Raw genomic sequence first — 12251 nt, 5'->3', positions numbered from 1 at the left:
CTACTTGTAATCAGTCATCACTGAATTTGCTTTCCTAGGACATACCAGTATATATTGTGCAGATATTGAGGGCTGTCATAATCAGATCCATAAAATTTTAACATAGCCTTTGAGCAATGCCCTTTTTAAAGTTTCCTTTTAACATTTTCTTTTTCTACCACCAGGTGTCTTTCAGAACCACTGATGACTTTTAAGCTGCACAAAGATTTCATTGTTGCTGTTAGTAAGTAAAGTAATAAATCGCCTTTCTTGAAAGTAATATTGTTTCTAGCTCTTAATCCCCTCGCTGTTATGATCCTTAGTTTTCTCTTTGGTCTGTTATTCAGTGATCCAGCCATGGCTCCAAATTTTCCCTTGTTCACTGTATGTGACAGCACAGTGCCTCATGAAAGCCCTCACAACAGACAAGTCATGCTAGGTGAAGCAGTTCAGTGGTTTACTCTGATCTTTCCAGATGTTCTGTGTGACTGCCTTGTGCAGGAATGTCAGAACCTTGATTTATATGTCTTATACAAGCTGATAATTAGTTTGCAGCATTCATCCCTCTCATCCAGAAACTTATTTTTCCAGTTTGCCTGGAGAAATGGGAGGGTGGATAATTATCAGCTTTTCACAACTGGAGTAATTATTTACAGAGATACTAAGATTGGGTTTATAATGACTCCATTTTAAGTTAAGTTAAGAACTTGAAGTTATTTCCCCATTTCCCCTTGCATTAATATAAATATAAAACACTGAAGGCTTTTAGATATTTAAAATAACTAGGAGTAAAACCTTGGATTTCACTGAAGGAACACATTGGGTCAGCGCTGCCACTAATCTTGTTTGTTCCAGTATTGGTAATAATTGCTTTTGGAGAGTCAATTGCAATACAGATTTCAGAATGTTGTAATAAATGTGATCAAATTGTCCTCATCATTTTAAAGTTTCTTGTGATGCATGTGTGTATTACCATACATTTGTAGTCATATCATTACACGTGCTGTAATTGATCAACAATATCTGTTTTCTGTTCAACAGAGTCAGATGATCAGAACTACAGAGTTGAGGCAGTGCATGCACTTGTGCATAAGTTGCCAGAGAAGAACAGAGAGATGCTGGACATCCTTATCAAGCACTTGGTCAAGTAATTATTTTTGATTTTTCCTTTTGCAACACATGATTATTTCTGCTTTAAAGTTGCCACTGCTGCTTAAACCGTTTCCTCTGCAAATGACAGCAAGTTGGGAGCTGGAGTTGATCTGTTAGTGGGTAGAAGGGCTCTCCAGGGGGACCTTGACAGGCCGAACAGATGGCCTGAGTCCAGCATGATGGCATTTAACAAGTCCAAGTGCCGGGTGCTGCACTTTGGTCACAACAACCCCAGGCAGTGCTACAATCTGGGGTCAGAGTGGCTGGAGAGCAGCCAGGTAGAAAGGGACCTGGGGATATTGGTTGATAGTAGGCTGAACATGAGCCAACAGTGTGCCCAGGTGGCCAAGAGGGCCAGTGGCATCCTGGACTGCATCAGGAACAGTGTGGCCAGCAGGAGCAGGGAAGTCATTGTGCCCCTGTCCTCAGCACTGGTTAGGCCACACCTCGAGTATTGTGTCCATTTCTGGGCCCTTCAGTTTAGGAAAGATGATGAGTTGCTGCAACGTGTCCAGAGAAGGGCAACAAAGCTCGGGAGGGATTTGGAGCACAAGCCCTGTGAGGAGAGGCTGAGGGAGCTGGGGTTGCTCAGCCTGGAGAAGAGGAGGCTCAGTGGAGACCTTAATGCTGTCTACAACTACCTGAAGGGAGGTTGTAGCCAGGTGGGGGTTGGTCTCTTTTCCCAGGCAACCAGCACCAGAACAAGCAGACACAGTTTCAAGCTGCACCAGGGGAAGTTTAGGCTGGAGGTAAGGAGGAAGTTCTTCACAGAAAGAGAGATTGGCCATTGGAACGTGCTGCTTGGGGAGGTGGTGGAGTCACCATCCCTGGAGGTGTTCAAAAAGGATTAGACGTGGCACTTGGTGCCATGGTTTAGTAGTCATGAGGTCTGTGGTGACAGGTTGGACTTGATGGTCTTTGAGGTCTCTTCCAACCTTATTGATTCTATGATTCTATGTCCAAACCTATTTTTGAATCGACCTTGTTTCAAATGATTGTTAGATGGACACAATTTTGCATTTCTTGTGTGATACTTTCTTTGAGTGATGACTTTTTGTCTTCACTGAATTATACTCAGCATAAGATGTAAGACAAAAAAGAGAAGTTTTCATTCTCATATATCTCTCAATATCGCTACTGCAATTACATATCATTATTTTACATTCTGATTGATCCTGTTTATGCATCAAACATTAGTCACAGAAGTTTTAGTAAATCTTTGGTCAGTCTTCATTAGTATTTGCTGAATTTAATATGTGTTCTTTCTGATGTCAGACACTCTGTGCTTTGTAGTACATTTATTAATGATCCAGGAGTATTAATACTAAGCAGTTGTTCAAATGAGGCCCACGTGACTGAAGTACCTAGAAGACGTAGGAGTCATGCTGTTCATTATGTTCCACCTATTTTGCTTTTTTGATCTCAGCTTGAGACACAGCCTGCAGCAAGCTGTCTGCAGTGAAATCTCATGCTGCTTTGCTTCCTCTTTTAGATTTGAGAACATCAAAAATTTCTTTGATAGAAAATTATTTTGCCCTAGTAAATTATTTCTAGCTCTTTATCTCATTAGCCCCTGGAGAACTAACTAATACTTCCACTGCAAAAAACTGATTTGGCAAACCTTGTATCTCATGTACATGGGGTAGCCCAGAGAACCAGATGAAAGCAGATTCCATAGGTTTTCTTACAGGGTTGTTTGATTAGCTAAAAAGTATAATTCTCACGGCCAATAGAATAGAGTAGAATAGAGTAGAATAGAGTAGAGTAGTGTAGAGTAAGAATAGAATAGAATAGAATAGAATAGAATAGAATAGAATAGAATAGAATAGAATAGAATAGAATAGGCCAGCTTGGAAGAGACCTTTGAGATCATTGAGTCCAACCTATCATCCAGCACTATCTAATCAACTAAACCATGGCACCAAGCACCCCATCCAGTCTCTTCCTAAACACCTCCAGTGATGGTGACACTACCTCCCTGGGCAGCACATTCCAATGGCCAATCACTCTTTCTATGAAGAACTTCTTCCTAACATCCAGCCTAAACCTCCCCTGGCCCAGCTTGAGACTGTGTCCTCTTGTTCTGGTGCTGGTTGTCTGGGAGAAGAGACTGACCCCCACCTGGCTACAACCTCTCTTCTGGTAGTTGCAGAGAGCAATAAGGTCTGTCTTATACCCTCCTAAAAAGTTAAAGCATTTAATGAGGGACTAATGATTCAGCAAAAGCTGCTAGTCTGTAATCTTCCAATATAAAAATGTATATACATAGGAACTGATTTATTTGTAGGCAGAATTAATCATAGGCAGGCATTTCTTTTCCTGTGGTTTTTATTCTCAATGTGACCTTAGATGTTTTTCCAAAGAAAAGCATGCCTGCAGTGTTCCCTTGTATAGTTGTTCTCTTCATCTCTTGCCTATCTCATCTTTGATATGATTCTCATTCCTGATAAATATAAACTTAACCCTGTTACACTGAAAACTTTCAGTTGTTTTCTTTCCAGTGTTCAATTCATCCCTTCTGATTTCTAATGTAATTTGCCAGCTGTTGTATATGCTAACAATTCTGATGAGACAGAATCCAAAATTAGACTCTGGAGTCTCTGACTTCCTTCCTCATCTTATTTCTGCCACTGTGTGGAGATTTTGCAAGGAAGACATGGCAGATAAAGTGCCTAATTTTATGAAAATGGGAAAATAACAAATGGGGGAAACAACCAGCATCTTGTTTCTTCAGTCTTTTGTCTCAAATCCAATTTCAAAATGTACTACCTTTCCGTATATTTCTTTTAGGTGTTCAGTTCTTCTATGCATGCTTTTGTGGCTAGGTGAAAATACTATACCATTAAGTAGGAATTACAAGATAAGGATAACATTGTTTTTTCTTGGTTTAGGATATTAAGGCCTTCACCTCTCTGACTACATTGACTTGTCTGTCACTGTGCAAAATTAAGTATGATCTAAATGTTGTGTGAATCCTGAGAAGCACCCTGAAGAGAGGTAGCTCTGCATGAGTATATACTCACCCAGCAGCTAGGCAAACATGGCAAATTTGGTATTATTTTCACTTAGGTAACTGTTTTGTTGGTTTGTCTTTAAACCTTCCTAGTCAAGTTAACAGTATACTTTAGCCTGGAGAAGAGGAGACTCAGGGGTGACACCTTACTGCTGTCTACAACTACCTGAAGGGGGATTGTAGACAGGCAGAGGTTGGTCTCTTCTCCCAGGCAGCCAGTACCAGAACAAGAGGGGACAGTCTCAGGCTGCACTAGGGGAGGTTCAGGCTGGAGGTCAGGAGGAAGTTTTAAACAGAGAGAGTGATTGCCCATTGGAATGGGCTGCCCGGGGAGGTGGTGGAGTCACCATCGCTGGAGGTGTTCAGGAGGAGACTTGACAGGGTGCTTGGTTGCATAATTTAGTTGATTAGGTGGTGTTGGATGATAGGTTGGACACAATGATCTCAAAGGTCTCTTCCAACCTGTTCTGTTCTGTTCTGTTCTGTTCTGTTCTGTTCTGTTCTGTTCTATTCTATTCTATTCTATTCTATTCTATTCTATTCTATTCTACTTTAAAGAATAAATCATTCTATGATATGATTTATAACACTATACATTCCTAAGGTAGATAGTCAGAAGTCGGCAATCTGGTGATACATCAAAGAAAGAGATTTTGAGGTGTGAGTGCACTTTAATCAATACCTTACAGCTGACCGGAAATGCGTAGTTACCTTGGCCTGTATTTGTTCAGTAGCCCAGCAATAGGAGGAATAAGTCAGAAGAAAGTGGTTATCAAAATGGTCCATTAAAAGGCCTGGGTTTTTTTCCTCTTTTGCAAGGAATTGAACCTTTGAAATGCTTTGTAGAAAGTCCTTTCTGATTACAGCGTTATTGAATTCACCATTGCTTTTATTAAGCAAGCTGCCAAATTTGTAACCAAGGAAACCCAAACACAGGACAAGCACTGCTTTATCCCTTATGCTATAGGACCATAATATTTGTGTAAGAGACCTTAACAGTTGCTGTGCAGCACAAAGCAGAGTTAACATTGCAAAACGTCATTCTTTTTAGGTTTTGCTAACAAACCTAGAGCTGAGCAAGTCGAAGTTCTATGTTCATTAAAATACCAGCAGGCATCCCAAACACCCCTTACTCACCTAACCAAACAGAAGATCTATTGCAGAGAAAATTATACTAAGATAAGTGGCTAAAAATGCCCTTTAACAAGGCAGTTATTTTCATTGTATGGCTTCCAAACAACCATCTCTGACAGTGCATCTCTCTGGAGCAACAATTTGGCAAGGTTTTTTTGACAAAACTTGATGAAGCAATGTAAGAACTATGTAAGAAGGTAGGCATTTATTTTCCTGCAGTTTATAGTAATGTTGTCTCCAGTACAAACCCCTTTCCCACATTTCTCCTGTTTCTTGATGTAAATGGGGTGCAATTTTTTTATATGGAGAGAGTAGAGTTAGAGTGGAGTGGAGTGGAGTGGAATGGAATGGAATGGAATGAAATGGAATAGAATAGAATAGAATAGAATAGAATAGAATAGAATAGAATAGAATAGAATAGAATAGAATAGAATAGAATAGAATAGAATAGAATAGAATAGAATAGACCAGACCAGGTTGGAAAAGACCTTTGAGGTCATCGAGTCCAACGTATCATCCAACACTATCTAATCAACTAAACCATGGCACTGAGTTCCTCATCCAGTCTCTTCTTAAACACCTCCAGGGATGGTGACTCCACCACCTCCCTGGGCAGCACATTCCAGAATCACTCTTTCTGTGAAGAACTTCTTCCTAACATCCAGCCTAACTTCCCCTGACACAGCTTGAGACTGTGTCCTCTTGTTCTGGTGCTGGTTGCCTGAGAGAAGAGACCAACCCCCACCTGGCTACAACCCCACTTCAGGTAGTTGTAGACAGCAATAAGTCTCCTCTGAGCCTCCTCTTCTCCAGCCTAAACAACCCCAGCTCCCTCAGCCTCTCCTCACAGGGCTTGTGCTCCAAACCCCTCCCCAGCTTTGTTGCCCTTCTCTGGACATGTTCCAGCAAGTCAACATCTTTCCTAAACTGAGGTCCCAGAACTGGACACAGGACTCAAGGTGTGGCCTAACCAGTGCTGAGTACAGGGGCAGAATGACCTCCTTGCTTCTCCTAGCCACAGTATTCCTGATGCAGGCCAGTATGCCATTGACCTTCCTGGCCACCTGGGCACACTGCAGGCTCATGTTCAGAAGCAGTTTTTCCAATAATCTGGAACATGCTACATGTTATATTCCTGTTCCAAATATGAGGGGAGTGCTCCTTCACTATGGAAGTAATTGTACAGTGTGTCTCACCTCTAGAGCAGGATAATTCTACTGTTCTACTAATTCTGTGTATCATTAGTGCCTACTCAACAGTGAGACAGAGAAAGGTAATGTTGAGTCCGGGCATGGGTTTGATCCTGATTCTAACAAAAATCTGCAGCAGCCTTGGGAAAATCTCTCAGTCTTTTTGTCACTGCCTTTCTAATCTTTGTTAGGGGATAGTATTTGTTTTATTTGATACCAAACTCTGACATCAGATAGACAACTTTGCTAGTATTTGTATAACATTTTAAGGACAAATCAAGCTATCTGAGAATATTATTGGGAGGAAAACATAGCAAATTAATGAAAGCTCCCAGAGAAAAGCAGAAGATCCTACCTGCTAGTCCTCCAGTATTTTTACTGATTTGTAATTTTAAAGTAGCTGTTTTAATTATATAGGAAATCATGGAATCATAGAATCAGTAAGGTTGGAAAAGACCTCAGAGATCATCAAGTCCAACCTGTCACCCAGCACCTCATGACTAACTAAACCATGGCTTCAAGTGCCATGTCCAATCCCTTTTTGAACATCTGGAACGAGTCCAGAGAATGGCAATGAAGTTGGTGAGGGGCTTGGAACACAAGCCCTATGAGGAGAGGCTGAGGGAGTTGGGGCTGCTTAGCCTGGAGAAGAGGAGACTCAGGGGTGACCTTATTGCTGTCTACAACTACCTGAAGGGAGGTTGTAGACAGGCAGAGGTTGTTCTCTTCTCCCAGGCAACCAGCACCAGAACAAGAGGACACAGTCTCAGGCTGCGCCAGGGGAAGTTCAGGCTGGAGGTCAGGAGGAAGTTCTACACAGAGGGAGTGATTGCCCATTGGAATGGGCTGCCCAGGGAGGTGGTGGAGTCACTGTCACTGGAGGTGTTCAGGAGGAGACTTGACAGGGTGCTTGGTTACATGGGTTAGTTGATTGGGTGGTGTTGGATGATAGGTTGGACGCAATGATCTTGAAGGTATCTTCCAACCTGGTCTGGTCTATTCTATTCTATTCTATTCTATTCTATTCTATTCTATTCTATTCTATTCTATTCTATTCTATTCTATTCTATTCTATTCTATTCTATTCTATTCTATCTCCAGGTATGGTGAATCCACCACCTCCCAAGACAGCACATTCCCATGGCCAATTACTCTTTCTGTGATGAACTTTCTCCTCACCTTGAGTCTAAACCTCCTCTGGTGCAGCTTGAGACTGTGTCCTTTTGTTCTGTTGGTGGTTGCCTGGGAGAAGAGACCAACCCCCACCAAATGATGTAAAATGCTGAGACGGACAATGGCAGCAGATAGCAGTGAGAAGGAAAGGAAAATGTGAACATAGGCCTCAGCTGCTTCAATTCAGTGAAATTAAGCATCAAAGCAATTATGAAAGTTTTACTTGACATGATATTTATGAGACATGTGGCAAGAGAGCAGCTATGACTGAGGAATCACTGGCAGTTATTTAGGAAGATTTATGATGATACAGTTTTTATTTGGCAATCTTATTCATAAGGAGACAAAAAAGAGCACTGAGGCTTACTGATTGATGTCTTTTATTTTACTATCTGATTCCAGACTATTGGAAAAACTGTTTCTGAATTCTATACATGGAAAAAAGTAATTACAGAAAAGGTACAGAACATACAGAAGCAAAAGGTTAATATATTTTAAAGCCAGATGATGTCATTATGATCATCTAGTTTTACCTATACCACATAAATAATTATTTCACTGATCCATTGATCTTGTGTTTTCAGCATATTAATAAATATTGCAATTTAAGCATTTTCACTAAACAAAGTTGTTTCTTTTACATGAAAGCTAAGGCATATATGGTTGATCTCCATTATCTCAGTATTCTCAGTCAAATTGACATCAAGTATTTAAGTGCCTGTATAATCACTACACTAAAACTCCTCAACTTTAGATGGGCTGGATCTCTCTACCTGGACTTCAGCAAGGCCTTTGACACTGTCCCCCACAGCAAACTCCTGGCCAAGCTGTCATCCCCTGTCTTGGACAGCAGCACTCTGTGCTGGGTTAGGAAGTGGCTGGAGGGCCAAGCCCAGAGAGTGGTGGTGTCACATCCAGCTGGCGGCCAGTCACTAGTGTTGTCCCCCAGGGATCGGTGCTGGGCCACATGCTCTTTAATATCTTTATTGATGATCTGGATGAGGGCATTGAGTCCATCATCAGTAAATTTGCAGACACCACCAAGCTGAGGGCAGGTGTTATCTGTCAGAGGGTAGGAGAGCTCTCCAGAGTAACCTTGCCAGGCTGGACAGATGGTCAGAGTCCAACAGCATGGGATTTAACACGTCTAAGTGACAGGTTCTACACATTGGCCACAGCAACCCCATGCACTGCTACAGGCTGCGGTCAGAGTGGCTGGAGAGTGGCCAGGCAGAAAGGGACCTGGGGGTACTGGATGACAGTAGGCTGAGCATGAGCCAGCAGTGTGCCCCCGTGGCCAAGAAGGCCAATGGCATCCTGGCCTATATTAGGAAAAGTGTGGCCAGCAGGAGCAGGGAGGTCATTGTGCCCCTGTACACTGCACTGATGAGGCCACACCTTGAGTCCTGTGTCCAGTTCTGGGCCCTTCAGTTTCAGAAAGATGTTGAGTGGCTGGAATATGTTCAGAGTAGAGCAACAAAGCTGGTGAGGGATTTGGAGCATAAGCCATATACAATGAGGCTGAGGGAGCTTAGCCTGGAGAGGAGGAGGTTCAGGGGAGACCTTATTGCTCTCTACAACTACTTGAAGGGAAGTTTTGGCCAGGTGGGGGCTGGTCTCTTCTCCCAGGCAAGCAGCATCCGAACAAGAGGACACAGTCTCAAGCTGCACCAGGGGAGGTTTAGAATGGATGTTAGGTTCTTCATATGGATGCTTCAATGGATGTTAAGTTCTTCATAGAGAGAGTGATTGCCTATTGGAATGTGCTGCCCAGGGAGGTGGTGGAGTCGCCATCACTGGAGGTGTTTAGGAGGAGACTGGATGGGGTGCTTTGTGCCATGGTTTAGTTGATTAGATGGTGTTGGATGATAGGTAGGACTCAGTGATCTTGAAGGTCTCTTCCAACCTGGTCTATTCTGTTCTGTTCTATTCTATTCTATTCTATTCTTTGTGAAGATCTTCAGAGATGGTTACTTTTCCCTGTCAATTACATCAGGAACTTAAATACTCCAGGAGAACATGCTTAATATCCATTAAGTTATTGCATGATGGGAGCCTGAATGGAATGAGTTGTACTACACTGCATCTTGACTCTAGTAAAAGTTTCAAAATGTTTTTGAAGGAGAGCCATGAACTTGGTATCTTGTTAAAGAATTAGCCTTAATTGTTGTTTTGTGCAACCATGTAATTTGCATATTGTTTGTGTTCATTTAAAGGGTATCATTACACAGTCAGCAAAACCTAATGACTGTGTCCAACCTTGGTGTTATCTTTGGACCAACTCTGATGAGAGCCCAAGAAGAAACCGTGGCTGCTATGATGAACATTAAGTTTCAGAACATCGTCGTTGAAATTCTGATAGAGCATTATGAAAAGGTAGAACGACATTATCTGACTGTTTTGTGATGAAGTGAAACCAAGATCTCATTTTCATACCCTCATCAAGTTCTTAAGAATAAGCAAACTAGCATTTGTAGGAGGTGATTGATAGAAATACCTTCTTCCCACTCAGTGCTGTGTATCTGCATTCCTATCAAGCCTTTTGTGGTGGCACAAGGTATGCATCCAAGGCATAACCTCCCATGCTTTGAAGGACTTGCTTCAGTTGTTTTCTGAAGCTTGCTGTATCTTTCTCATGTCTAGAAACAGAATGAGAATGTCATAGTTTGCTCCCACCTCCTCTGTCTCTTTCATGCTAGCAGTGTATGAAGGCTCACTCTGGGTGAATAGCCTTTCTGACTGTTGCTGTCCTTTGGGGGTATGCCAGCTGCACAGTGGAGATGTAGTCTCTCCACTGACATCATGAAACCCCAACCATCCTTCATTTCCTCCTTTCATGACAAACATCAGTGTGGATCCCCAAAAGAATGCTCCCTTTCTGTGCAGTATGTCAGTTTTCATTTGTGTAGATACTAATGAAAAGCAAAAAAACAAAAGGGAAAAATAATATCACTTAGATGAGGTTTTATTTGTAGTTCCAAGTTTTAAGCCCATCACATCTTCGTGATTTACAAGTTCTTGAATGTGCTGGCCCATACAAACTTTTCTAGGGACTTCTTTAGCTTTGAAGAAACTCCTCTCTGACTGCCTGGTTTATTTTCTTTTCCCCAAAGAGACCAGTGACAGCAAAGGTCCATCCCAAAACTCCTTACTGGAGCACTGGATAAGAACTCTTTCAGGGCTTGAGAAGGAAAATTGATGAATTTTTACAAACTTCTTGCCAGCCACTACCATTGCAGATAGGAGCTTCAATAAAAAGAGTCCTTGGATATTATTTTGTTTTAAGCTATTTGATTTCAGAACTCAGCAGAACAGTCAAGACATCCTTTACTTGGTCATCAAACCAACTGTTATTCTGGGGATCACTTTCTCTGATGACTAACAAAAACAAAGTGAAAAAACTTTGGGTTTCTTCTGTTTCAAGTTACTCAGATAAGGGGCAGTTCTCAGCCAATACCATGATCCCCTGCACTGGTTCATCAGTAAGTACTGACAGGACTGTTTGATATCATCAGTTATATCTCATAGGCACTCCTCTAAATCGTCCTGGTACCAATAGCCTCCATGGGTGTAACTCAAAACCATATATATTCAACTTTTCCAACACTGAATTCCCCCTCCAGAACACTGCAAGCTCATTCAGTACAAAGGCCATGGCTACACAACCAAATCACCCTTGCTCTCTTTCTCTGTCTACAGACAAGTTTTTGTATTGATGTCCTGCTCCCTAATGGCTGACAGTGTTAATGTACTCCAAGAGCATCTCCAGAGGTCCAGTGAAGTATTTTCTGCTGTGGAAGTATACAGCTTTCTTCCACTTAATGTGAATGACATGGACATATCTTTTCTTTGTTCACTTCAGTCTCTTCCAGGAGTGCCCTGTTGATAGAGGGGCCGGAAGTCCTTGCAGAAACCTATTTTGGCATTGCATGGTATCTAAATTAAGACACTTGGCCCAATGGAGACTGGACACTTCTGACTCCTTCAGACAATCTTTCCCCATAAAACTAGTTGCACTTCCTTACACAGAATACCATAAGACATAATCAGTAGAGTTTGCAGTACATGCTAGGAGATATAAGTGAGAAAGAAGATCTGGAATTAAAACCTACAGATCTTTTGTTTGTCCTTTTTTTCTTGGTCACCCTCCAAGGCAGTCATCATTTTTTACTAGAAGTATCCAAGAAAACTTGTAGGGTCTTTCAAAACCTTTGCTACGTTGTGTTTTGGATATTGTAGAACAGATGATGCAAACGAAATCTAAGGAAAGAAATGGATCTTCTGCATTGCACGTGCTGGCAGGCTCACCAAACATCATCAAAGAGTTCTTTAAAACCTCATGTGCACCTCATGTGCCAGATTACAGCAGTCAGATGCCTGTAACATTTGAGGGTTTTTTTTTCAGCAATGAAGTACAAAACTGAAGTACAATTGAAGGGGTTTTCTGAAATACAAACTGGATTGTAATAAGCTGCGACTGGGACACATTTCTGTGGCCAGCAATAGCTTTCATAGAAGAAAAAAATTCTTTATTTCATAGTATTTTTAAAAATGTGACTTCTGGGGCAGCAGTTACTCAGAAGCACCTATTCTGTGTTGGAGTGGTGTGG

At 41.7% G+C, this 12251-nt stretch overlaps 1 protein-coding gene across 2 annotated transcripts in view; it reads left to right on the top strand.

Annotated features, from left to right (window-relative positions):
- ARHGAP42 (Rho GTPase activating protein 42) overlaps positions 1–12251 on the top strand; it is a 196435-nt gene that overhangs the window by 166748 nt on the left and 17436 nt on the right. For both annotated transcript variants that reach the window (XM_068145259.1, XM_068145268.1), the window contains exons 16-18: positions 165–223; positions 1021–1126; positions 9858–10017. In XM_068145259.1, coding sequence (XP_068001360.1) covers positions 165–223; positions 1021–1126; positions 9858–10017 — 325 coding nt within the window. The remainder of the gene's footprint in view (positions 1–164; positions 224–1020; positions 1127–9857; positions 10018–12251) is intronic.

The sequence above is a fragment of the Melanerpes formicivorus genome, unplaced genomic scaffold, assembly GCF_026170545.1.
Source record: "Melanerpes formicivorus ecotype bairdi unplaced genomic scaffold, bMelFor1.0.p_v2 SCAF_1, whole genome shotgun sequence".
Taxonomy (NCBI): domain Eukaryota; kingdom Metazoa; phylum Chordata; class Aves; order Piciformes; family Picidae; genus Melanerpes; species Melanerpes formicivorus.
Note: the sequence above shows the minus strand (reverse complement) of the source record. Positions and strands in the feature narration are given on the sequence as shown.